Source organism: Protomyctophum bolini, assembly GCF_963924005.1.
Source record: "Protomyctophum bolini genome assembly, chromosome: 7".
NCBI classification, from domain to species: Eukaryota; Metazoa; Chordata; class Actinopteri; order Myctophiformes; family Myctophidae; genus Protomyctophum; species Protomyctophum bolini.
In genome coordinates, this window is record NC_137868.1 from 32,046,093 (window position 1) to 32,074,031 (window position 27,939).

General features: G+C 41.5%; 3 protein-coding genes across 3 annotated transcripts; 1 reads left to right on the forward strand and 2 right to left on the reverse strand.

Moving 5' to 3' along the window:
• Positions 1–7,963: 7,963 nt before the first annotated feature.
• trmt11 (tRNA methyltransferase 11 homolog) lies at positions 7,964–20,694 on the reverse strand. The gene is made up of 13 exons (XM_080769240.1): positions 20,587–20,694; positions 19,927–19,992; positions 19,407–19,480; positions 19,032–19,113; positions 18,298–18,390; positions 18,015–18,149; positions 17,613–17,769; positions 17,357–17,437; positions 16,357–16,521; positions 15,573–15,645; positions 15,288–15,422; positions 12,008–12,128; positions 7,964–10,057 (listed from the first exon to the last, which is right to left on the reverse strand). The coding sequence occupies exons 1-13, from the start codon at positions 20,662–20,664 to the stop codon at positions 9,920–9,922; spliced, it is 1,398 nt and encodes a 465-aa protein (XP_080625366.1). The 5' UTR covers positions 20,665–20,694; the 3' UTR covers positions 7,964–9,919.
• Positions 20,695–21,985: 1,291 nt separating this feature from the next.
• On the forward strand, positions 21,986–22,634 carry LOC308318649 (actin-binding Rho-activating protein; the record flags this gene model as incomplete). Its single annotated transcript, XM_080768274.1, has 1 exon — positions 21,986–22,634. Exon 1 carries the CDS (start codon positions 22,122–22,124, stop codon positions 22,632–22,634), a length of 513 nt encoding a protein of 170 aa, XP_080624400.1. The 5' UTR covers positions 21,986–22,121.
• Positions 22,635–24,227: 1,593 nt separating this feature from the next.
• Positions 24,228–27,645, reverse strand: hint3 (histidine triad nucleotide binding protein 3). Its single transcript, XM_080767864.1, has 5 exons — positions 27,505–27,645; positions 27,102–27,219; positions 26,785–26,854; positions 26,364–26,490; positions 24,228–25,094 (listed from the first exon to the last, which is right to left on the reverse strand). The coding sequence occupies exons 1-5, from the start codon at positions 27,628–27,630 to the stop codon at positions 25,047–25,049; spliced, it is 489 nt and encodes a 162-aa protein (XP_080623990.1). The 5' UTR covers positions 27,631–27,645; the 3' UTR covers positions 24,228–25,046.
• Between the last annotated feature and the right edge of the window lie 294 nt (positions 27,646–27,939).

Sequence of the window (27,939 nt, forward strand, 5' to 3'; positions counted from 1 at the left end):
AAAAGTGTGCATTACAATGGGCTCTAGATTGTGTGGCACAACACCAATTTTTCTGGTCTCCAGACTGTTTTCGGGGCCTGGGGCAGGTGGACAGATGACGGAGACAAATGCCCCAAACTTTTAACACCTTTAATGGTTGAAATTGTAGCACCCCATCACCCTTAAAAAAAGTAGCTGATAAATCCAGATGAGACCAATTCCAGTTCTCTCACTCATGTGGTGTGAACCCTGCCGGTAACCACCACCGGCAAAAACACCCGGCACATGTCGATCACACACACCATCGCCGTAGTTTGGCGCTCCTCCAATCATCCCTTTTTTAATGTCTCCGCCTGGTGGGTTGTGATGAGGTGCTAAGTGCCCAATAAAGGCTTGAATCAGGACAGGGCTGCCTTCATAACTCTTCAACAACCATTGCTAAGTTCCACATTGGACTGATGTACAGAGTGCCAGATGGCGATGAAGTCGGTGGTTCTGTTCAGTTATATGGACGGTAAAAGCAATCATGAATACTGCGGGCAGAATACTGATAAAAGTGCCGTCTGAAAGTGTGGTAGGGTTTTACAATAGAACTGATCACCAGTGCCCACTGGCCATGAAGTCAATTGCTAGGTGCACACTTTCACCAATTGAAAGTGATCACAAACCACTTGTTGAAAGCTCAGTAAAACTTTAATCAGTTCTGTTTTGCTCTCTCAGCAAGCAGATAAGAAAGGTTCCGATTTGTTGTCCATGTATATTGTTGTACTGTAAATCATTCTCATAAAATTCTAACGATTTCATCCATTATCCTACCTCACAAAGTGGAAACATTTGAATCATAATGTATAAACCAGTGTCTATAATAAAATAGAGAAAACCCATTCGCCTTCCATCTTATTTGAGTTACTGTATTGTTGGTTCATGTGCTTGCCCATCACCAAACGGAGGGTTCAGGTGGTCCAACAGCTTCAACAAAGAATTGATGATGGCACTACACAATTATTGTACCGTGTACCTTCATCTAATCAGGTGTCAAAAAATAATATCTATATTCATGCTCATGCCATGGTTGTTCCAAGAAGCTGTCAGACTGATTTGCCCTCCACCGTTGGCCATTGTCTTCCGCAGCTACTCTGGTCATCTCTCTTTCTCCTATCCCACAGCTTTACTGGCAGCAATAAGCAAGCTGGCTCAGTTCTCTGTAGAACCATGACCGACTTTGTGAGGCGTGGAGAAGTGTCGAGTCTGGGAGACAAAATGTGAACTATCGGAGAACTGGAAATACCGGTCTGCTTGCATCTTCTATGTATTATAGCGCGTGAGTCAGATCCAACTCAACTCTAAACACCATAGATTGGCCTGCTTACAACGATAGTTCAACCGAGGATGGATTCCCCACACATTCATAGCCTTATGAGGAAGTAAGAGATTGTTGCAATGCCTCCAATGGTTGTACTGCAAATAGAGATGTTTGACCATTTACAAACCAGCAGGTGTGGGACTACTGCTAGAGCTTTTCTTTTAGGGTAAAAGGTAACCTAATCTATACGCAGCTATCAAGGACTGCATTTTAAGAATTTTGAGAAATTCAACATGGCGCATGTACCGCTATAGAATGTAGCCATTCCTGTCAGGTGCGGTGGGTTGAATTTGTGTCAGAACACTGCATAATTAAAAAAATTGCCTGCATTTTTCTGAGGTAAGTCGTTTTTTTTTGTCGTGCAAGAGGAAAATCCCATGGCCACAAAGTGACGACATGTTACACCTTCATGCAAATCAATAAAATAAAACTGGGGTTTAGACAAGTGGAGATGTTTACCGTTTTATGGCAGATGGTGTGAGTCATTTCATTACTCAGACAGGTGGGAGGGTAGACGTCATCTGATGGAGAGACAGAGACAAACATTTCAATGAGGGAAGCCGAGGGAAAAAAGTGCAAGCTAGAGACACATGTTGTGGAAAGCCCCCTATGATACATAAAGAGATGGTACAGATCACATACGCATTCTCTCACATGTATGCAGGCGCGCGCACGCGCCGTGCACACACAGACACACACACACACACGTATGCTGACGCAAGCACATGCAGAAGCTTACACAAACACACACACCTCATTTATTTAGACTCGTGAAACCCCAAAATGTTCAACAAAAGTTATGCATGAATGAAATAAACCAACACCAGGAAAACAATTTCTCTTCTACAATTCCCATACACATAAAGAACACAAATAAGCTTCCCACCATCCTCATATTACACAGTGCAGATAGTCGTGTGCAATCCACATCATTAAAGTGGTGAACAGGGTTTCATCCGATTATGGTACCAGCAGTATAATTCAGTTCATGATATAGTTTCTTACACCTTCCTTGACAGTTACAATAGGCTATGGTCTCCGGACCTAAAGCAAGATTTAAGAGGAAAGAAAATCACCAACAAACCTCAAAGATACTTGCTGGCCCAGGCGGTGGCGTAACCGTCTGTAATCCAGTCGCAGTGTGCCGCGGGTTCGACTCCCGAGCCCGACACGGCCTTTACTGCATGTCTTCCCCCATCTCTCTCCCGTTTCCTGTCAGCCTACTGTCTGTCCTTTAAAAACAATAAAAGGCGTAAGCCGCAAAAAGACACTTGCTGAGAGCAGCATTTGGCAAATACTGTATAACCCAGTGACCCAGCAACCCAACCTCCGAGCCTTGTATGCAGCACAGCAGGGTCATTTGTGGTTTATGCTTTTACAACAAGAGGTAGCATAGCAACATTGTTTAATAACAATAAAAATCCAAAAATAAGCAGAATTCCTGGCAGTCTGGCACATAAGTCTGTATTTTGATATAAACTTCTTAACCTGCTCATAACATGTTTTTTCACAAGACATATAAACCTTGCCTAGTAATGCCTCCTGCTCTGCCTCTGCTCACCGTGGAAATGCAGAAGTTAAAAAATAAATGGGTTGGGTTGAATTATTTTTATAGACGACAACATAAACATTTTGCTAACAGCATGAATTCAGTGTTTTATCTTTATTTGTTGGAAAACAAAATGGTTACACAGAGATTTCATGGGTTCCATCAACTCTTACAGTTGACCTGGACTCAGTAACTCAGCATAGCAGTATTTGGATACATGTAGCCTAGTGCTTATTTTTGCTCTTTGGATATTTATCATTAAACAATGCTGCTAGCTAGAGAATTATGTTTGAATGACATGCACAGAATCATATGAACAGCAAACAGATAAATGACTGTTAGGGGAAGTAGGAATGTTAAGTTAATCGATTAATCACCGTTAGGAAATTAATCAATTAAACTTAACAGCATGAACACAAATGAGCCAAATGAGCTAGTCTCATTGTGGCGCTATAACAGGCCGTTGTGGAAAGATTTGGGCTGAAGTTCATCGTTGGGAGTTTGTGTGCAGACTGCAGAGTTGGGCTTCGGCCGGGCCAACGGTGCCAGAGATTAGCTGTACACAGAGTGTACACGGAGTCTATAGGCCTAAGGAGTAACACATATAGCTAGCAAGGAACCAAACCAGAGTAGCAAAATAATAATTCACATTTATTGTAAATATTGGAGCTTTACAGCATCTTTAGAGTAGGGAGAGCATAATCTTCAGGGCGGCCAAAGCCAACACAACAAACAAAAACCCCGCCCTAACTGAAAAGGAAATCCTAAAACTACACCAAACAAAAATTACAGTCTATGCTCCCTGACTACTAAAAGAAAATGGCAGCACACCCCTACCAAGCTTCCCTTGTCTTTACTTTAAACACTCAGTATTAAAGTTACCTTATCAAGCACTCAGCAGCATAAGGTTTGGCAGACTTGGAACCAGGTTGAAATGCTAGCTACAAACACAGGGTTCAGCACATGGAGATGGAGGTGGTGATGGCAAATGAGCTGAAGTGGTTGGTGTTCATCACAGGTTTTTATAATGACTGGCTGATTAGGAGATGAGGCCCAGGTCTCCAAACACCAAGCCACTCCTCCAATCTCCACTCGACTCCACCCTCCAATCAACGAAAACACAGGAATCAGTCAAGAGGGTTAACACACACATTTACATTGCCTGTTATTTTTTTCATTTTTATTTAACTGAATTACTTATCATTGTCTAATCTGAAATTGTCGTACAAAAATGCCTAATAAAAACAGTATTAAAAAAAAAGAGGGTTAACACACCATATGAGGCCACATAGGGCCGTAACACAGAGACACACACACAAGGACTAACGGAGTGCAAAACCTACTCTCCCCATGAATTTCAGCCTGGTGGAGACAATTAACACTATTTACAGTAAGTGGCCAGACATGCAGGTACTGTAAACTGGCCTGGGCTGGTCGGGAGCAGGCTCACCTGCAGTGGAGACAGGTGTGAGGTTCCTCTATGCTACACCCATCAACTATACGGGCGATTGTCTCCAAGCCAAGGGCCTGGAAGGAGAAAACATTTCAGAGCCATGCGTATTTCCTGGCCTGGGCTAACGCACACCCTCATGGACAACGCATTCCACTAAGCAAAGCAGCCGTGAGAGCCAGCTGGGTATGATAGGCAGCAAAATGTGCATACAACACACATATCTATATATCTATATTTGTTTTTATCTTGATGATTATGGCGTACAGCTCACTACTAGTAGTTTTGGCTCTGTGGGCAGGTGCCAAATCGAGCTGGAAAGGAAAATTAGCATCTCCATGAAGCTTGTCAACATACTGAAGCACAATGTACTCTAAAAAGATGGCTGTATTGAAACCATTGTTAAGTTTTCACTGCAGTGGACCAACACCATGCGGATAACATGGCCTAAATCATCACTGTGTAGTTTTGGCTCTGTGGGCAGGTGCCAAGTGCTGCTGGAAAAGGAAAATCAGCATCAATATAAAGCTTGTCAATGTACGGAGGCACACAAGTAAAATATCATAGACGGTTGTGTTGAGACTCTGGACATGACAAAACACAGTGATTTAGGCCATGTTATCTGCTGGTGTTGATCCACTGACAGTGAAAACGTAATGGTTTCAATACAGCCATCTTTTTAGAGTACATTGTGCTTCAGTATGTTGACAAGCTTCATGGAGATGCTAATTTTCCTTTCCAGCTCGATTTGGCGCCTGCCCACAGAGCCAAAAATACTAGTAACTGGTATTTTTTCAGATTGTTGACATTACTCGTTTTTGTGGTCTCGTAAAATATTCTAATTCATTGAGAAAGGATTTTTTGATTTTCATGAGCTGTACGCCATAATCAAGATTAAAACAAAAAAAAAGGTTTTAAATACTTTATAAATACACTTTATGCACAATGAATTGAGAATATATGAAAGTTTCACTTTTTGAATTATATTACGGAAGAAAAATAACTTTTACAAAACATTCTAATTCATTGAGATGGAGCTGTATATACCGTATATAAAATACTTTAGACAACTTCCTTCTCTGTGTCGAGTATTAAGGCTTGATTAAAGGCATTAATGCTTTATGACCCTTGAAGGAGTGGAAAAGGAAATGTGTCACATCCACCACGGTCTGCCATCTTGGCTGTGTGCATCTGTACCCACTTGGCAGCTCAGGGTCATTAAAAAAGGGCGGGATGGAGCCATCCAGTGGTTTCTCCTCATTAATGGAGCACAGCAGAGAGACAGCCACAAGACCACCACACACACACACACACACACACACACACACACACACACACACACACACACACACACACACACACACACAACACAAACACAGAATGAAGCACATTATGCACAAACACACATACTACATTCACTGTCTTTGGTTCAGCTCTGGGCTGATCTCTGCTCAACGCCAGCCCCCCTTTCCGGCTGTATAAAGTGTGATGACCCTATAAACACACACACATAAATATACACACACACACACACACACACACACACATTCATGGAAATTTACAAAAACAACAATGTATGCGTGCAATGCTCTCCGCATGACTTAGAGGTCAGACACTGGAAACTAGTCTTTCCGTGTCCTTGGTGCCTCAGGGCTGCATTAAAAACGACATTGCAGGACAATTTAAGTTGCCATGGGTCTTCGTTCAATGCATCGTATGTTTTCAACCATTAACAGCATTCAGTACCAATGGGGGAAACGAGTGGCAGGAATCGACAGGACCATAACAATTTAGTTAAAAAATTAATATGGCTTTGTTTTGTGGGTTTTTCATAGGAATAAAACCATACAAAAACATAAAAAGTGTAATACGTTTTGGAGCAGCTATAGTAATTTCAATGTCATGCCTTGCGGCTTGCAGCCTCATTACATTTATGCATCAACACTAGTGAAGTCAAACAAGGTATATCACGATCACAGGATATGATAGACATAAAAGGCAAAGGCAGCAGAAAAAACAAGGAAGTTATGTGACAAGTCGTTCAGTGACCCCTTTTACTTCCTGGGTCAACAGCCCTTGCCACTTCCAGTCGAGTATCTTAAAGAGGATGTTATGTGTTCAGAGTTGATCTGCACTTTCTCAATCACAGCTCTGTCTGAGCAGCACTTCAATAGTGTGGCCCGCAAACTGTGTTTACAAGCCAGATAACATCATTTGCATGGCAGTCTGTCTGTAGGTTAGTGAGTGTTGCACCCCTTCATGGTCATCACCCAGGGGATTTCTTTCAATGTACTCTCTGCTCAAGGCTGTCATCTAGTGGTATCAACATTTTAAAGAGCCAATAGCTTTAATCCTTCTATATATTCTGTACATTGTTTCCAATAAGTTGTCGGATGATGATCTAACTTTAAATGTTTTAAAAGCAGTTAAGATATGCTGCTGTATCAAGAATTGACTCTATACTGCACCTGGGTCCACTCCTCTCTTGCCCACCATTTCCATCACTTTTATGTCATTTTGTTCTTTCATCAAAGCATGGTTGGGTTTCACACTGTGAGAGAGATTGGACTGATGTGGTGATTTGTAGCCCTATAATGACTCCTTTCCCGCTGTTCTTCTCTTCCCAGACTAGGAGATAACAGCTCTCACCTTACCTCCATCAACAACCAGTATGGCTAGGCAAGGCGTCCTGGGGTGGATGAGGGCAGTGGGGTGACCTAAAGGGTGGGGGAGGTAGAGTGAATAATGGGAAAGGAGGGAGGGGGTGCATGCAGGTGTCCAAACTCCCCTGGTTAGACAGGTGCAATCCACCTGTGCCACATATGTTCAGTCACTCACGTGTGTCCATGTGGAGAATGGCTCTCCTCCAAGACTAACGCTATGTGCTGGGTGGATGGTCTCAACTCCCTTTCTTACGATCTCCACTCTTAAGACACACATTCCGTCATGCACCCCGCTCATGAAAATAGATCAATATGTTGGTTGGCTAATGTTACAGGCAAATACAGTGTGTCCAATCACATGCAATCCATCAGCAGTTACATGTGGGCACCACCTATCTATTCATCGGTTCAAGCCAGCTCTGAAAGGGACATAGTGATGAATATATATATCTCTCCCACCAGCTGTGGGGACACTCCCTAAATATCTGTGTGTGTGTGTGTGTGTGTGTGCGTGCGTGCGCACACACACACACACACACACACACACACACATTGACCTCCTTCAATTTGTTGCTCGGAGTATGTGTTTGCATGTTACCCTGTGTGTCCTTGCTCGTGTTGACCAAAGATGGCAAAATGTGTGCAACACTTCTCATGGTGTGGTTCCCAACCCACCGAGTAAACAGTCTGGAGGTCACTTTCACACAGGAGGGAGTTTAATCAGGAGTCATTGTTCCGAGACAGCAGCCTCATCCTCCCTGGGAAGAGGATGCAAGCGGAGACAGAATGCCAGGAGGGACGGAGGTGGTCAAGGAGGGAAATAAGTGGAACAGGGTGGAGTGGAAGAATAAGAGACAGGAGGGTTGTCAAGAAAGGAGGGAGAAATTTGAGTCAATTGACCATACAGTAGACATTTTTCTCTCAATACTGTAGGAAACCGGCTTCAAATGGCTGCAGTGTACTGTGAACACGGTCATTGGAGAGGAGCAATGGGTAGAGGCCTAGAGGGGAGGTGTAGAAGGGTGTGATGATGGAAGGCAAGAGGGCAGGTGGAGAGTGATAAAAGAAACAGAGGTAAAAGACAAATAAATCTGGGAGAGGGGCCTGACGTAGTAGACGACGTGAAAAGCCTTTAGCATGTGGGAGAGATCAGCGAGCGAGATAAGGACAAAGGGGTGAGCGAAGGAGGAGAGGAGTGAGCGGGATGGGAGAGGAGGCAGTAGCTGGGAGAGAATTGAATCAGGCACGACTGCAGAAAGAAGGGACATTCCGTTCTCATGAAATATCTTGGGACTGTATTTTTACATGACTGGAATGAACATTCGATTTTTTTTAAATCATTGAAATATATACAGTACACACAAAGGAAACATATGAGAACAAAATCATATGATAGAAACACACCAGACAAATCAACTATGTTCTTGTTAGCACCCAGGATGAATGTTAAGTGTCACACACACACGCACGAACGCACGTCTGGACAACATTAGATGTTGTAGAGAGGAACCTCCCTCTACTAATTATAGTCTGCATCACAGACTAGGTCCTTGAGTAAACGTTTCTTCACTCTATTGTGGCAATAATACAAACACGACACACATGCACACGTGCACACACACACACACACACACACACACACACACACACACCCAAAGCAGTCCTCACACAAGAAAGACCTGCCACAATAAAATGAACAACCTTAATCTAAAAACGTGTTCTCTGGGGAACGGTTATCTCACCCACGATTTGAGGTGAGGGTGGCGACTGGCGAGGGGAGTTAAGGACACCAGACAGACGGAATAAAAAGTGGAGGACTCACTGTCTTGCAGAATCAGTTGATTTCCCCTGATGATGACACGCAAAAAGGCCATTGTGGGAACTGTAAACGACGCACACCGCAAGCGATGGCAGGCCGGGTATCGTGTGATCATGTTTGGCCTGCACTCCCTCTGAAGAAGGGGAAACTGGGGAAGTGTGGTGGAAAGGCAGGGGCCCAACTGATAAACACAGCGAAGGGGTAAAGTACATAAAGGCCTGCTGCATCGCTCGCAGGAGATGAATAATGACCCCGGCTGCATGTAAACTGTGGTTGGAAAACAACAAAAGCTGCTGACTAACTGGAGTGGTGTGCGGCGAAGTGGGGACGCCCTGTTATTTGGGCTCTGCCTGCCCGGGGAGGCCTCTCTCGCCTAAACACGTTCCCTAAAGTGGGGCTGTGGTTGTATATGTATTCAGACACCATCTGTAGTTAAAGTATACGGTACATGCGATGCGACAGAATAGCATCCTCCTCAGGGGGTTTACTTGTAAATTTAAAATCAATCAAAACCAAGTCATCAAAGGTCAACCAGGCACCAAGAGGTTTTATGCCATTGCTAAGCATCAGCTGGTTTAAGAAGAAAGGATATAAAGCAGTGAGGTTTCAGTGAGGTTCTGTAAAAGGTTTAAGAAGCTGCCCTGGGAGTTACAGGCAAGGGGGTTGGTTAGTTAGTTAGTTCTGACCAATTCAGAGTTTGCATGTAAAAGAGATTTCAACAAAACATCAGCACAGTATAAAGTGTCTTTATATAGTGTGTTCACACTATCAACCCATTGCCAATTAGCAGATTGTTGTCAGATATCATACCACTGCTGCCAGCAGCTCTAACAGTCTTATCTTGATCAGAACGTAACCAAATTATTAACCACAAGAGATCAGCACCTACTGTGAATCTCGTTTAAGTCCATCATCCCATCAGATATCACTGAAAAGTATTTATTTGTGAACAAATGGCTTAAAATGCCGTTATATATAAGACAACTAAAATATCAAAGATCAAAGACAAGGGCTTTAGAGTCCTCCGTTTAGTCAGCCTTTGCCTTCATTTTAACTTCCCCTCCAAGTCTTATTAAAATGGCGGGCTTCAATGCGGTCACTCTCCATTGACATGCATTTTGTCCTCCTTGGCATTCTTTTTGTTGAGTCCGCTGAAGTACTTCTCTCTGAAGGCATTGTGTCCCTGATAAGGGTTGAAGCCGGGGTCTGACAGGTGGACCCGAGTATCTGACTCCTGTATAGACAGAGAGGTTAACAGTATTTTAGATGGCTGTCATGACGACACAAAAACACCAAACCACATGCTCCCTATCATTCCTCAGTCCCAGGCCGTAGATAGGAGCTCGAAAGACTGAAACGTTAGTTTCATAGTGATTTTTGCAGTGCATTTAAATAAATCAGTTCTTGAAAATATACAAACAGTTAATAAGCATTAGACAACATTGCCATTGTGTAATCTTAGTGTCCTGTGAAAACTGTGAAGCCGGATTGTAGAGGAGATCAGTCGAAATTAGAGACTGCTAGGCCAATTTCAGCTTTTTCTGGGAGGAAATATTTATTTGCTTTCACGATGGCTTTTGGAGCCACTATTCTTGCAGAACATTTTAGAGGGGGAACGCAAATGAGGTGATGGGCCAAGAGGCCACGATGGAACCACACTTCATTTAACCCACATGCACAAAGTGTGCATGAATGCATGCACAAGCACACTCACACACACACACACACACACACACCAAACTGTGTGAACCATGGAGAATGCACATGAGTGATGAAAGGCATGACGTCTTCATATTTTAAGCCAATATTTAAAGGCAGTATGGGGCATAGGGGGGTCTGAGATAAATGGCAGATTACATCAAACAGCTGCAAGTGCATGTATACATCTGTGTGTGTGTGTGTGTGTGTGTGTGTGTGTGTGTGTGTGTGTGTGTGCATTTGACACAGGCTGCTTTATGGGAACAATTTGGGGTTTTGAACTGGAGTGGTTGTCAGAAGCAGAGATGGATTATTTTCCATACAATGTGTGATTAAACCGTTTAGGGTCACAGTATAAAAGAAACGAGCCAATCACAGACAGATGCTGAGGTTTGCGCCAGGCAGAGAGAAAGACACTATCACTTTGGATATGTAGCATCACTGTGATGCTATACTACATATACACACACACATACGTATATTACATAAATGTACACTAAATACAATCATATAACGAACAAGGCGACAAGCCACAAAAAAAGCATGCACAGAGAAGTACTGCTGTATGTGCACATCTAGCATTTATATCATGTTCATATTGCTTTGCTCTGTGGTCCCACATCCAGACTGAGTTGTATAAATGTACTTGCTGTATTGACAGTTGCTTTTTGCAAACATTTATCATTATCATAACTATGCTGCCACAATACACTTTAAAACATGTGTGGAGTAGAAAGTTGCAGTGTAGTTCCAAAGAGAGGCCTTCTAAAATTGGATTATATGGTCAGGTTTAGATTCACACACATCGACACATGACAAACATACATAAAAGAAACTGTGAGACACTTGGTTGTTTGTCTTCACACGTCAACCACACGACCGCAGGAGAAGATTTTTGTTCTATTCTGTGTGTAGTGAAGAGAAAATACTTAAAGCGGAATACTACTCATTTTCAACATTTTACTGTCATTAATATACCTTAGAGTTGTGTGGAAATAAAAAGATTCTGAACTAATTCATTAACATTATGAAGTACATCTCTGTGACATCACAAAGTATGTAAGTAAAATGTAAAGTAAAGTAATGTAATTCATAATGTTAATGATTTTTTTAGACCTCCAGTTCTAGGCAACACAGAATGGGGGGGGGACTTTTTTATTAGTTCCACACAACTCTTAAGACATAGTAAAATGTTGAAAATGAGTGGTATTCCGCTTTACGTATTTTCTCTTCACTACAAACAAACAAATGAGTGGTATTCCCTTTAAGTTAGTTGTGGTGTGCCAAGTATTCATTAATTGACCACATTCACACGGCGACCACATTGCTCTTAAAGAGTAAAATGGCCTGTGTGTGAATATGGACAATAGCACACAAACATTGTGTTATGGACCTTGTGTCCTTAATACAGTCTGACTGAAGCAGGGATGCTTCCACACAGGCAAACACACACTGGCTTTCACATGCATGCATTGCACACACGTACCTCAGGTATCTTGATTTTCTCCATGGTGATGAGGCGTCGGGAGGTGTGACTGGAGAGAGTCTGTTCACAGTTACTGATCAGCCTGAGACAGGGATGGAAGGGGATGGTCTCCTCACAGTACCTAGACCAGAAACACACAATTAAACACTTTTATTTTGATTGAATATGTAAAACAGCACAAGGTACTGTAAATGTTATACAGTATGGAGTACAGTAGACTCTATAGGGCTAACGTGTTAGACATTATTCAGTCAGACACACCCAGCCAAAGAACAGAATGAGGTGTTGTACATGTAAAGCTTCAGAATGTATTGACTGTAGTTCTTCAGAGTTTTCACTGAGGCTTTTTTATTAAATAAAAATGACTCAGACATTCAGTTCATATGTGTCCTCTCTCTGTCTCTCTTCTGCCTGCTACCGATCACGTCAGTGTACCAGGGAGGCGTGAAGCCTGCTGTAAAAGCAAAGGTAGCTGAGCTTACGCAAAGATGGCGGAAAAACTGAGTCTAGAATGACAGGTTGACTGCTGGCTCTGTCATCGCCAGCCAAACTCTGCAGCTAAAAGCTGTCCAGGCCCGGCTAAGGCCTATTAACAGTGGATGATGTATGTGTTTGCATATTTGTGTCAGTAGCACTTTCTCCTAAACCACCATTACAGTAGCAACAGGCCAGATTTTCACCTCACTGTTTGTCTCCCCAGTTGCCATGGTCACTTTGGAATTATAGGCCTCTGAAGCAATGGGATGTTTGGTGGGCACAGTGACTAGCAGTGATGTAGCCAGGTGATAATTCTTTCCTGCCAATCAGCAGTCATCAGTGCCCATACCCTAGGTGGGGTTGGCAAAAGGGCCTTTCTGTGTGGAGTTTGTATATTCTCCCCATGTCCCCTAGGGTAGGTACCCTCACAAAACATGCAGTAATCCTGGTCTCTAAACTGCCTCCCTATGAAGCCGGGGCACCTGATGGAGGGTAAAGGAACTGGTTGGGATAATGTGTTCTTTCCACGCGATACATCCAACAGGGGAAACTCCCCCCTGTCAGGCTAAAAGAAGCAGATTGGACTCCTCATGCATTGAAGGAAACAGGAGGTCAGTCCGTTGCTCTCCCCAGGTTGGCAGAGGGAGTGTACAGTAGCACCCAGAATTACACTTGACTAGACAATTGACACTGGGTGAAAAAAATGGGAAACAAAAATCGTTGGACAAAATAATACATCTCCATGCTGTTTGTTCTTAATGATAGTTCTACTACCGGGTATATCATTTAGGCATTTAGCAGATGCTCTTAATCCAGCAAAACATTATATACAGACAGGCATTGGAGTCACTTATATTTACACCATATATTTTCAGTTGCAGTGTTAAAACAGGGACAAATATCAGATGACAACATAGATTAGATTACAAACTGTCAATGCCTGCAACAAAACCATTTCAACACCAACAAATCATCTATTCTCAACTTCCAACTAGACTAGAGCATCTGATCAAACAGTCAACAGCGCCCCCCAGTGTAGTAGTAGAGTAACAAGAGGCTGGGGACTATGCAGTGATGGGCCTGAACATTTCTGGATGGTGAAACATACTTATGTATTAACGCACACAAAGTGAACACTGCATCTTCATGATAAAAAAGCAAGCTATGCATGCAGGCTATGCATGCAAGCAAACATTATCCCAGATCTACAGCAGGAAAATATATAATATGTAATGTGGATTTCTTTAGAAAAACCTTAAGACACAACTGAGCTCACAGCACAATGATTCTGAACATTGACTCTACCTAAAGGAAGTTGTGGATCATATCAACATAATGCTTGCTTAGTAACACAAACATTCTTTTTAATAGATTCAGGTCACTTCGTTCAAGAGGCATTTAAAAATTACCACTTATTTCATTCATGGCCCTCTTACACAAAATATCATCTTACTTCCGACAGTACAAATATGCAATTATGTTTTGCTTCACAAGGTCACTTTGTGGCAAACTGGCTATGATCAACGAGGTTCCATAATCTGTCTTTATGTGTTTTCTCTCCAAACTAGTTCAGGAGGGGTCTAAACAGATGTGGTGTAGTGCTGACAGGACTTTGTGTCACCTGTCATCACTCTCACACCGACACACACACACACACGTGGGGGTAACAGAAATGTGATATCTTCGTAGTAGTGTAGAGCTCTCGATTAGGCCCAGAACAGGAGACAGGCTACATCAGGGCTTACAGACACGCATGCATGCACACACACACACACACACACACACACACACACACACACACACACACACACACACACACACACACACACACACACACACACACACACACACACACACACACACACACACACACACACACACACACACACACACACACACACACACACACACACACACACACGTCAGCCTGTCTGAGCCATAGAGACAGATCGTTTAAGTCTACATATCTGACTTAATGCTGTCTGCTCTGATAGATAGACACACACACAAGCCTAATGCCATAATTTTCTTTTGGATGAGCAGTAAAGGTTTGCTCTCCCATGCAGGGAACCCACATTACAATGCAGGTGTTACATTGAGGGCTTGTGGGTAGAAGGTTGAAGAGTATCTAACCCTGTAGCCTAATAACTCCCTTGGCCCGAGGGGTGAGTTACATCTGGCTGAAAAATAGACCCAGGTTCAAATCGAGGTGGACACAGACACAGACACACACACATTACATCATCCCCCTTTACAGTCCTGTAATCAGTGGCCAGGAGGACTCCCGGCCCTGTGGGGATTCCTTAAAAAAAACATCCACAGCCATGCTGTCAGACAACCGTCTGTAGTGGCTTATACACCTGCACTACAGTCAGCACTGTAGACTCATTAAACAATGTAGAGCTTGTTCATATAATTGTGCTTTTTATAGCCTATAGTTGTGGTTTACCATGACCCAGCTGTGCGGGTGGGTACACCTCAACACACCTGTGTACTTGGGTACACCTCAACACACATGTGTACTTGCGTAAACACAAATCCCACAGGTGGTTCTCCTCAGGATGTACATTTTATAGGAAGGTGAATGGAAGAGTCCAAAAGGGAATGGTACGGTAGAAAAGCCCCAGTGGAAAGTGTTGGACATGTAATGGAAACTGCTTTGTATGCATTTCTGCTGTTAAGAAACTGAAAGAATAGACAGATGGACCGCTATAAGGTGTTCAATGTGCCATGTCCTTGTACTCTTGCCTCCTTCGTGTCGTTATATGTTGGGTTATATGAAATTTCAGGTCTGTATACTCACTCTGGCCGGTAGATGGGCAGCCAATAAACCAGCCTTCCACCCATGACCAGGTGGTGGGCAGAGAAGTTTAGCAGATCTGAGAAGATATCGCTTAGATGGTACGCCATAGAGACAGGAACATGACTCTCTCCAAAGCTGGGTTGGGGGGGAAAAGTACAACGGTGTTGCAAACAGTTATTTACTAGTCCGTTATTTACTAGTTTTACTTTAATAATGTGTTTGGTTTAACAGGTCAAATCTGGGTAATTCTGTGCAATTAAAAACAGTAATATCAGGTTAACTTACTAATCATCTGACGGTCTAGTTACATCCTTGTTGGATCCCGTTCTCCTTGTGGACTCACGGATACCATATGGAGCTACAAAACAATAGATGATACATTCACATGCCAATTGAGGAGAAGAAAAGTGAATATGCACTGCATTGTTCTCCTTGGAAAAGAGCTTCTAGAACTCTAGGGAATCCAACCAAGTTGTTCTCTTCTTTTTCATGTCAATGACCCCCTAATTGAAATACATTCGGCAACGGGCACTCTTCTGAAAAGATTTTGTGCCAGGGACCCCATTAGAGATGATTTGTGCTTTCAAAAAGAATAATCTAAATAATTCAACATTCAACAAACTCACAGCTGGAACCCTCTCAAGGACCACTGGTTTTTGAGAACCACTGATCTGACTGATGCAAGACAATGCTCCACACCACACGTCCCAAACTCTTCTACCTTCTGACATTACTCTTAATCTTCCACCGTAGTCTGAAAACCCACCTCGTCAGACTCCATCTTAGCCTGTAGCACTGGTTCAACTTATGTAACTTTTATGTAGACATAGCAGATAGCACTCTATAGTGTATACACATAGTTTCATTATATAGATATTCCACTGTTAGGTTCTTAGCTTACGTATGATTCATGAGGACTATTTTTATGTATTTGATGTATTACCATGATTTTGTTCTTGCTTAATGTAAATAATTAAATCTGCTAAATGCCTAAATTGTAAACATGGTGTTAACGTTAACAGACATTATGTCATTTCACACACATGAACACAACAAAGCAGGGACCTACGGTCAGTGATGATGGCATCAAACAGCATGCCATCCCTCCAGACAGGTTTGGATGCATCACACACCATGACGTCTATATAGGACTTCTCTGTTCCATACTGACGAAGGTTGGCTCTGATGTTCTCATCAGGACCTCTCCACTTGTGGTTTTTCCGACTGGATCTCCCTGGAATAATGTTAAGAAAAGTTAGAAATTCACCATTTGTCAAGCTTCTGATTGGTCCCTGACTGACTAACCTAACCAGCAGGCCCTTTCTGCCTTGTCCCCCCTGGTTCTGCCTTGGTTCCACCCTTGTTTATGTTGAATTTGCTAAGACATGATATGCCCTGACACCAAGTTTAAAATAAGAATTGAATGCACAGAATATCAATACGAAGCAACTGAAAAACACGTTAGTAGTGGACGGAGAAAGGATTTGTCAACCAATGGGTGCGAAGAGGGGCACAACCACGGGCGGGACTTGACAAAGGGTGAATTCTGAACTTTAGAATCAACACATCAGATCTATGATACGACTGGCTGATGAAGAATAATATGTGGAAAAGTGAGTATTGAAAGCCTCATTATGTAACTTATTTTTAATGAATACATTTGTATTGTGTCCAATCTGTATGGTAGAGTATGTTAATAAAATATAACTTATATAATTGGGGTGGTTGTATTTGGTCTCCCTGCTCTTCTATTGAGACTTTTAGATTGTGAGAATGTCTCACCTAGAAACAGGATCTGACACGAATTTTAATCTGATGGTCAAAGTTCAATTTTTCCCTCGAGAAAGCAGGCAGGCTTAGGTCTTTGTAATGTTAGTGTTAGTAAAAAGCAGGTAAAGGAGTAATGTTTGAGCAGACTAACATCAGTCACTCTACCATTCAATGTAGTAGAAAACATGCAGGTTCACCCCGCAGCTACGTCGGCTTCGCCTACATGAAATACGTAAGCTGCGACCATGAGACCCGTTTCTGAATTCGTTGCACCAGAATGAAATAGAAATATAACGTACCTTTTCCATGAATTGTGTTGTAGTCAATATCTGTTCCACAGACATAGGCTCCAAAATGAGAGCATGCAACCAACAAGCTGCCTAAAAGACAGAAATTCATTGAGGATAAAATAAATAAAATACGTTATAACTAAGTGCTCTAAACAAAACATTGTAACATCAAAGTCCACAAAGAATTTGTTAAATTGTGCAATGTTTAGTATTGAATTCAAAGCTTTTTACAGCCCGTACACCAACTGTATCTCAGTGACCTTACCAGTGCCAACAAATGGGTCAAAGACGAGGTCATGTTCTTTGACCTTGGCATGGTTTGCCATGATGAACGACAGGCCAGCATCCATACTGGTGTTGCCGATGAAGTGTCTGTTCTTCACACTGTGAGAGCGAATGAGCATACGCTGCCCGTCCGCTATCTACAAGAGAAATTACAGAATATGTTGTTACATTTGATTAGTCTTAAATCATATGGATAACGAGTTGTCCTATTCAGTTTAACTCAGAGAGTGTAACAAATGTAATACATTTTCTAAAATTCTCAGGGTTACAAATGGAATTAACACAGATTGTACTTACTGTATGACAATACTGAAAAATTATCTTTAAGAAATTGACTTTGACCTGAATAAAATAACTTAATTTGCAATCAAACATGCCTTACCCATCGGCCAAAGTAAATATAGAAAGGATCCTCAGGGATTTTGTTGGGGTCAGTGCCATAGTCCTCCAACAAACAGAAGACATGCTGAGGACTCTTTAGGCTTACTGTGCCCTCAAACTGAAGGTATTCCAGGGCCTAAAGGGAGACGACAAAACAGATCATATAGTTTTATACAAACACAAGAGACCAAGGTGCATGCACATATATTCATACACTTAAATACTGTGTGTACACACTAGTATTCGGCTATAAGCACACCCAACCCAACGAGATTTAAACTTACATCGATCTTTGTTATTCTGTCAGTAAACTCCAGAGTCTTGTTGAATGTGTAGACATTGATTTTGTAAGTGGAGTCTTTCTGCGTGTATGGTGCCTATGGTGGGAGCAAGAAGACGCCAATACAGAGAGAAACTAATTGAATCACTTTACGTAGAGCACTTTGTTTTTTTAAACAAAACAAAAAAACAAGAAATTTGCTGTTTCCTGCCAAATAATCACAGAATGTCACTGCACTGAGAGACATGCAGCTGCCGTATACTCCTGCTCTATACATCTCCTTACAACAGTGGTTTACCAGATTTTGCCGTTCTAATTAACACCATAAAACCGCCATTACACTTTTCATGTCACGCACCCCGTAGAGGGCGTTCGCGCGCCACAGTTTGGGAACCCCTGGTCTAAAGGTTAGAGGAGTGCACTTGTGGCCGAAAGGTTCCCGGATCCACAGGACACACTTGGCCGGGGAGATATTAGGCCATTGGTCATCAGGCAGAGGTTCTGAACCACTACTGCTACACATAGACCATAATGCTCCTAGTGAGCGCAAGACTCGGATTTGAATCCAACTCTCGCCTTGTCTCGCATGTCTCTCCTTTCTCTCTGCCTTTGGTTTAATGTCTCTCTGACCTTTACTGACCTATCTGAAATAAAGCATAAAATGTCAAAAGTAAAAATGTTAAGATGTATACACTTCCAAGTCTTTGCAACACAGCCACAAAACCTTGAGACACATACCATGTTTTCTGATGGATACTTCAAGAGGGATTCTCTGAGTTCACTGTGTGTTCGTCCATGTCCCCATAATTCGAAAGCAGACCTAGAAACATAATGAAAAAGGAGACATTATAGGCATGGCAATTTTCTGACTGTATTTTAACCAGCCAACTGCAAATGCTGTGCAACAGGATGTGATGTGGACTCATTAACACCATCACAAATGTGTTTAAAAGATTTCCCAGATCATACCATGATCTGCCACTGCAAGAGTTACAATAGATTGTTCAGGCCCTATACATCCAGTTACACAAGGTATTGTTCAAAGTAGCATTTACCACAGGGAATCGGTTAAGGATTCAGAAAGACTGCATCTTCTGACATTTAAACACTCACTTTGCACAGACAGATTTGGCCATGACACTGTGGACATCCGGTTCAGATACGCCATCCAGACACCAGAAAGGAGACTGTGGAGGGAGGGAGGAATCAAAGTGACGATAGGACAGAAGCTGTTGCATCCGGCAGTGGCTTAGCAGCCGATTGGGGGTTCCCATTTTGATCCCTGGCTTCCTCAGCTAGTGTCGAAGTGTCCTTGAGCAAGACTCCAAATCCGAAATTGCTCCCGATGTGCAGGTAGGTGCCTTGCATAATTTCATCCGCTATCGGTGTATGAATGTGTGTGTGTGAATGTAAATGCACAATCTATGTAAAGCACCTTGGATAAAGGCACTACAGAAATGCACTACCATTTACCATCCAAACCCCTTTCATTCCAATCACATAATTGAATGAGTCATAATTTAGCACTTCGATTTTACAGATGAACATTTGATATATGATAGCTGTCAGCAATAACTGCAGACCAGTAGCCAATATGAGGAGATAGTATTACCTTATACCACACATGACTTACATTCTCTTTGAAGTCTTCTCCAGGATTAAACAGTTTTCCTCTGAGAGAAAGGAGAGCCCTGATTTCCTGGAAGGCGGAATTCACAAATCAGTTAGGGCTCTCTGAGCTATACTCACAAACACCCTTGACAGCCTGCAATATGCGTCATGACAATAGGGGCGCAAAAGTGAATTGAACCAATCAATTATTCTATTGTAGAAAATAATCACATTTTTCAATATACAAAAATATTAAATAACATTCTGCTCATTTTGTTGTATGACCAAGTATAAAATATGGCTTATCAGATTAATTAGTTTAGTCCATTGTAAATCATTAGAATTTGTTCACATTGATTAATTGAATGATATATAAAACATTTTGTATTTTTCGATGTTTCCAAAAAAATATCGAAACAACATTCGCTCAGTAAACTAAACAATCGATAGTTGCAGCCCTGCATGACATAATCAAAATTACAGAAATAATTAAAATATCTAGTATCGAATCGATATACCAATTGCCAAATGATAATGCTAATCACGAAGGCTAGGATAACTAGCCGACTGAGATATGCTGAGAGTCATTCCCAAATTTCTGATGGTTTATCCAGATAAATAACATATCGTATCAAGCAATAAAAACCATAAACATAAATAAAAGTGACTTATGAGATGTTACCGGTAACCTGAAGTCAAGATTATCTTGAGCAAGATGTAGTAAATATTGTAAGCATGACCGACCACCGGGTGCTGCCATGTTTGATGCTCACTCAAAATATGTCCGACCTGAAACGAGGTTCTTCCGAAGTTCCGAGAATGGTGGCGTTACACGTTCCGAGCTATTTCTTTTACAGTCTATGGTTCCGAGGTGGTGGAAAGCCTGGTGAGGCGAGGTTACGTTACACGTACTACAAAAGAAAAGGGAAGGAAAGACCATACGACCATTAGGCCAATACAATACATTTATATTTCACCAAATATCACATCACAGAAGAAGAAAAAAGTGTGTAGGCTACACTGTGTGCAGGCCCTACACATTATCACCATACACACATCACACCATAGATACAGGTATAGTGTACACATTCACACCTAGCTCTAGTCCATAGCTCTAATGCGTTTCAACCTATGGTTTCAACGCATTAGAGCTATGGACCAGAGCTATAATTCACACCCCTCTCTCTCTCTCTCTCTCTCTCTCTCTCTCTCTCTCAAAGGCTACTAAACGTATAAACTTCTATTATGCATTCATGTTATTTATTTATTTGATTGTAGTCATTTTTGCCATCAACTATGCGACAAACAATGATTGTCGCATATAGTGGATGGCATTTTCCGCTGCAGCAGCAGCACTGGCCTGCATTCTGACTAAACAACATTTCTGTCCTGTCACTGCACTCAGTGCACTGTAAGCTGCTTTTGTTCACAACTACTCATCGTAGCTGAAAGGAATCCCCGTAATGATTGGAGCTGTAAACTGTATCCATCGGCACCACGCCATGTCCAAACGGCCATTGGCGGAGCTGGGTGTCCGTCAGCGGGGGTATGCCTCGGGAGTCGGGACAAGTAAAGTAAAGTAGCCTACTGTCAGCAGAGTCGCACCACTTCAAAGTTGTATTCATTGCATGCATATGAGTACAGAGTACAATGTTTGTTATCTACTGTATACTGTCGGTAGGCCACTACAGTGATATGTTTTGCAGCTGAAGAGACAGTAGCCTGATTATAGTCCTCTGAAAATCATGTAAGGTAGGTTGATATGCTTCATTGTTTTGACACTCAGCATAGTGTCGAAATTGTATATGAGAACAACAATTTCGACACATCTGTCATTATGACTATATTGCGTTCATTTCTTTATGTGGAAAAGGGTAGGTATTTGAGTCAATGATTGATTGTTTCTTTTTCTTTGGGTGAAGCAGATTTATGTGGACGATTATTAGTATTACTCCCTTTGATCATAATCAAGCTACAATATATTTGTTTCAACAATGACCCAAATTAAATGTTTTTTTCCACTGAGAGAATCTACAGTCAAGTCTTTAATGAGGGATTCTATTGTACGGTATTCAAGTTCAGAACCTGAATTATTAGGTTATTTAAAAAAACTAATCATTGAATTAAAACAACCAAATAAACAGATGCTATTTGTTTCGATTTGCTGTAGGGCTGCATAGATCCCTTGAAGTGCAGGATATCCAAGGAGGCAGCATCATGCAAACAGAAAGTGACCTCTCTCCACCTCCTCGGTGCAGTGATGATGTGACAGCGTGTGTGGTCTCTGTCAAAGGCTTGAAGGAGAACTGGCAGAAGTGGTCGGAAGAGCGGCAGGAGTACCAGAAGCAAAACCCCTTTAGTCACGACACCAAGCCCACCACAGTTGTCCTCCAGAGGGGACAGGATGGCTACGGGAAACCCCTCCAGGGCTCCATGACGGAGCAGCGGGGGCTAGACGCTCACACACACATCAGCCGGGAGGTGCAGCAGCTGTGCGAGGTGATAAGGGACATCGGAGAGCCAAGGGGCACGAATGGACGTGGACGCGGAGGTGATAACATGAATGTGATCACGGTAGAATTTGGGAAACTGTTTGAGCACTATGTGACCATCTCTAGCAAACTAGTGGGGATTCTGTTACGAGCCAGGAAGCAGGGGCTGGTTCGCTTTCAGGGAGAGATGTTGTGGCAGGGGCAAGATGACAGAGTAGTCATCACTCTGCTTCAGTGACCAAGAGAATGCTTTCTGGACTGCAGCTGGTTCAAAGAAGAGGGTTTATGGAGGGGAGTCATTGCACTGCATTCATAAAAATAAAATATATGACACTTTTTGGTGGACAATTGAGCTTTTCATTGCACATTGTAAATAAAAACAAGTTTGTTGACTAAAATCATGGACCTGGACATTGGGGTGTCTGGATACTCAGCTGGTTAGTGCAGGTGTCGTGGCTTGTGATTGTGAGGACCAGAGTTTGAATCCGACTCCCATCAGGTCATGTGTTGCATGTATCCCTTCTATTCTCTATGGCCTTTTTCTCTACTGTACACGATACTGTCTAATAAAGCAAATGTTGCAACAACAAAAAAGAAATTCTTCCAAATAAAATCCTGAACAATAAACAAACTTTATCAGTCCTCAGTGGAAAGGACGACGCATAATTATTTCGGACCAGCAGCCATGAATAGATTATTTCTGCTTCAACACCAGTGGAACATAAATTACTTGCTATTTTAATGTTGAAATTTGACATTAATTCTAATTGGCATTGTAGACCTAAATGTATTAAATGAAGTGATAATGGCTATTATTGCATTCTAATGTATATGCACCTTCAAGAATGGGGGGGAAAAATAAGAAAATTGCATATTATCCTGGCTGATTCCACCAAACTCTATGCCCCGATTCAAACACCCACCCCCACCCTTCACAATGTGCTGAATGCATCCCTTTTCACAATTGTTCCTCTGCTAGCTCTATCATGTACTGTATGCAAGGGGACGGCTGAAATTAGGCCAGATTGGTTAATGGGACTGGACAACAGCCAAAGAGAACATGAGTAGGCCCTTGACAGGCAATATGGTGCTATAGGATGAACCTGATCCCACTGGCCTGGGGAATGGAGGACATGCAACGTCCGTCTGCTCTGTACTTTAGTCGGGCCTTGTTAGAACCACTCCTACTTTGTTTACCATTGTATGGTACTGTAAAACACAATATTGTGCAAAACAGGATATGCAATGCAAGAGGCTTCAATGTTCAAATGCTGCCTGCTGTAATGCATGCAACAATATCGCTCGCCGAAAATATTTCTTTTTCAAGCTATCTACACGGCACTTGAAAATCTGTTTGTTTCGGTAAGCGAAAAGATAGATAACTTTAGTAAAGCAGCATAGCATTGAATACAACATTAACAGAATAACAGTCATTGCTATAAATATACAACACATGGTAGGCCTACTGCATACTAGTACTCATACTATAACGAAAGGGAATATTGATCATTAAAATATATGTTGGCATCTGCAAGATACAGAGCACAGATATTAGATATGGTCTATATTTTCTAATTACAAAAAGGATGGGCTTCTCAAGTTGAGGTTTTGCCTATTTTACTTTTGAACAAATAAAATTAAGCATTACACGTTGTTATTGTTGTAGCATAATGGTTATATGAAGTGAAAGCACCATTTGTGATTAGTGTAGCTAGAAGTAATGAATGAGCAGTAGCGTAAAGTGACACCATTTGATAAGGGTATTTAGCCTATTCATTCCTTTCACTAACCAGTAACCACACACTGCAATGGGAAGCAGCAATACGATTTAATCAGAGTTACAATTCTTCATTGTGAAACACAAAAATTGTTCATGTCCATATAAAGCATCAAATAGCTCAGTGAATGTATTTTATATTGAGATAACTCAGCATACTTTTAGAGTTAAGAATAACAGTTAACAAGTATGCACAGGCACTGGTTATTATGTCACAGAGATGATAATCCATTATTTACAATGATATGTTTTTCAATATTTTATTAGCACATAAGTCATATTGAACGGAGTGGAAATTTCCCATGCAAAACGTTTGTTTTACAAACTTAATTAATGAGGCAGTCTTGTGTGTCAGTTAATCTGCTAAATTGTGGACTTTTATTATTACTCAGTGCACCCTTCTGTCTTTACATTTTTGCACACCAGAGGAATGCCTTCAATATCACCCATTTATTTTGTAATATATGACATGCTATATCTTGGTCCATTAAATATAGTGGATGCATTTACAGTAGATCATGCATGCATCGTTTGCTGCGAATAAAATAAAATAATGATTAAATTTAGCCCATTCCTACTGTCAAAGCAAAGAAGTAGCTACCTACTGTACCCTATACCTACAGTACAAAATATTACAATTATGTTATGTTTCAAGTAGCAACAAAAACAAATATTTTGGCTTCTTCTGAAATTAGGCAATACTCATTTCAAAACATCAACATCAGTCATGACTGATGGTCTCATGTAGTGTGTGCAGCAGCCTACTTATCCAACAGTGTGCAGAACGCAGGGGATGGAACCGTGGTCCGTGGGCACCCTGTGCGTGGCACGAAATCCAAGAATGCAGTGCATCCAAAGTTCCAAACAAAGTGGTCAATTGGTCTCTCCTTTTGAATTGAGATCTTGAATCAACTGCTCTGCCTACAACAGATCAACAGATACATTTGATGACTAAGATGTGATGTATGTACTTGCTAATAATCAGTAAGACATTACTGATTAGACATACCCCCTTGTGCACTCAAAATTTCAAACCACAAAAACATACGTATAATAACTGAATAATAGAAAAGCATGTTTCCCCCCCTTACATATCAACAAATTGATACAAAACTAGAACAATTTGCTCCTTGGAGCACATGTGTCCGCCAGGCCAGGTAGTAGAAGTCAATCAGGATGAAATATGAAATATCGGACAGGTCTGTCTTGATGACATGACAAAATCTGTAGGAGTAATATAAGAAAATGGGGCAGAGATTCTGCTCTGGCCTACACGTAGGGCTTCCCTACATTGGTGAAACGGTGCAACCCATGCAGTTGAATGATAGTGTACAATTTGACAGATCTTTTACTGCAACCAATTCTCTGGTGTAACATAAATCTTGCATGAAATTATTTTAATAGATTATTTGAAAATTAAAGAAACTTCCATTGTGAATTATACAATAAGGAATAAACCATTAAGTTAAACTTAAAGTTAAAATTCCATGACCTTCTGTACTACAAATGGCACATTATAAAAAACATATTTAGTTCAATATCTGCCTGATTTAATTAGTTACGTACTGTAAACTGACCACAACAAAAGTATGCCAAACTATAAATCTATATAGATAATGTATATAAATAAACTGCACAGTACCCACATACATCATTTACAATTATCATCACTAATGTCACACTGTATCCTGATTGCTCAATGCTCATATGTATAAAGTTTTGATTGATTGATTATTGTATTAGACAATAGAAATGGTATTCCATTGCTTATGGTAATGTGAGGAGATTAAAACATTCTGGAGGTCTGTGGTCCATTATGTCTCTCAGATCAGGTTCAGGTTCTGTGATCCCCAAGAAGATCAGGCTCAAAACCTGGGGCGACAGGGCCTTCTCTGTGGCCACCCCTACCCTCTGGAATGCCCTCCCCAAACACATCTGAAATGCCCCCTCACTCCCCAACTTCAAAACCGCACTGAAAACCCACCTGTTCAGAATAGCATTCCCTCCTAGCTGATGTGATTTTAACTTGTTACATGTACTGTTTTTATTGGTTTTATTCTTATTTTACTTGTTGTCCTTTTTCTTGTCCCCCCACCCGGCCCCCACACATATAAATGCGTCTTTGGGTATTAGAAAAGCGCCAGATATTATTAAATAATGACAAAACTATGCAGATCTGATGAGGCTTACCGTGATGAACCAATAGGAGTTGAGTCTGTAAAAGAGGCGGGACATGAAGCCCAATTGACTTTCAGGTGCTAGGACATGCAGGTGTAGGTGGGTGACAGAACAGAATGGAGGCAAATGGAAGCCAAACCTACAGACAAAAGGGAAAGTAAACAAACAGCATATTGTTGTTGTCGAGTGGGACCATGTTCCAATGGATGTAGTCATTAATTAAGTCACAAGCTCTACTTTTCATTGATTCAACATTACTTAACCACTTACACTATCCCAAAATGTAATAAATAGCTAACATAGCTGATCTACAAGCTGATGCAAGCATGATGACTCAGTGTGAGCTTGTATATCGTCTATTTCCGCTAAATGTACTGGACACGGTCATACAACAAAGTAGGGCATTACTTTACAAAAAGAGGCATTGTCCCACCTGACATCACTGAGGTCTGTGATGTTGTTTTTCTGTAGGATCTCCTTCCCTATCTCCACCATCTGCTCCACTGGGACACCAAAACACAACACTATAGTGAGTTTCCATATTTACCGGTATGCAGTTATCCTTTCCAAAACTATTTTAACTTGGAGTGTAAGGCCGGTATAGTTACTCTTTAATGCCACTCAGTTGTTGCTTAAAATTCTAACATGCAATCCAGTATTTATTGAAATAATATTGAAATGTCAGCTATATGCAGTATAAACTCTAACTGTTCAACTATTTAATGAACTTTAGTCATCAATAAGTCCTACCCATTGGTATGTGTTCTTTGCTGAGGGTCTTGCAGTTTCCAACATGTTTAGTAGGGACCACCAGGTAATGGTGGGGGGCTCCTGGCTTGATGTCTCTGAAGCAGGTGATTTCCTCATCCTGTGGTAATAATACAGAGTTAAGAGAACTTAGACAAATACATACTGTATCAATCGTCATGGCCATGCCCATGGTATGGACCATGGCCATGACAGCATTCAAATTCAGTATTACAAAAATGTATATACACCCTGATGTTTTCAGAGAGAATGATAATAACAAACATTCATTTGTTTCCGGATCAGCATTTTCTGCCTTTAACAACTAGTAGTAGTAGTAGTAGTAGTAGTAGTAGTAGACGACAGTAGTAGCCTATAGTAGTAGTGGTACAGTTTATGGGCTTACACTGTGAAGAATCTCCGTGCCCATCTCTTTGTTCACGATTTTGCAGAATATGCATTTCTTGCAATATCCTTCGTGGTTAGTGTTTGTTTTATTGGGTTCTGTCTCCGCTGCTGCTGGTGCTGCCATTGTTGTGATATTACTTGGCTGACCTGTGAAACGAACGAACTGTCAAAATGAAGGCTAAAACAGTCGAGGCCAGGTCGAGTCCAGCACTAAAGGGGAGGGGAAACGATTGACGATGTGATCGATTGATATTTTGGACTACTCTGGCCACTAGAGAGCAGCACAGAGACACAGAAAGGCACAGAATAACCATGAGAAAGGCTCGTTGCACATGAATTCATTTCTTTTAGAATGTGAATCAAATCCATTTATTCGTTTTGTTTGTTTGTTTGTTTGTTTGTTTGTTTGTTTGTTTTTAATTCATAAAAAGTC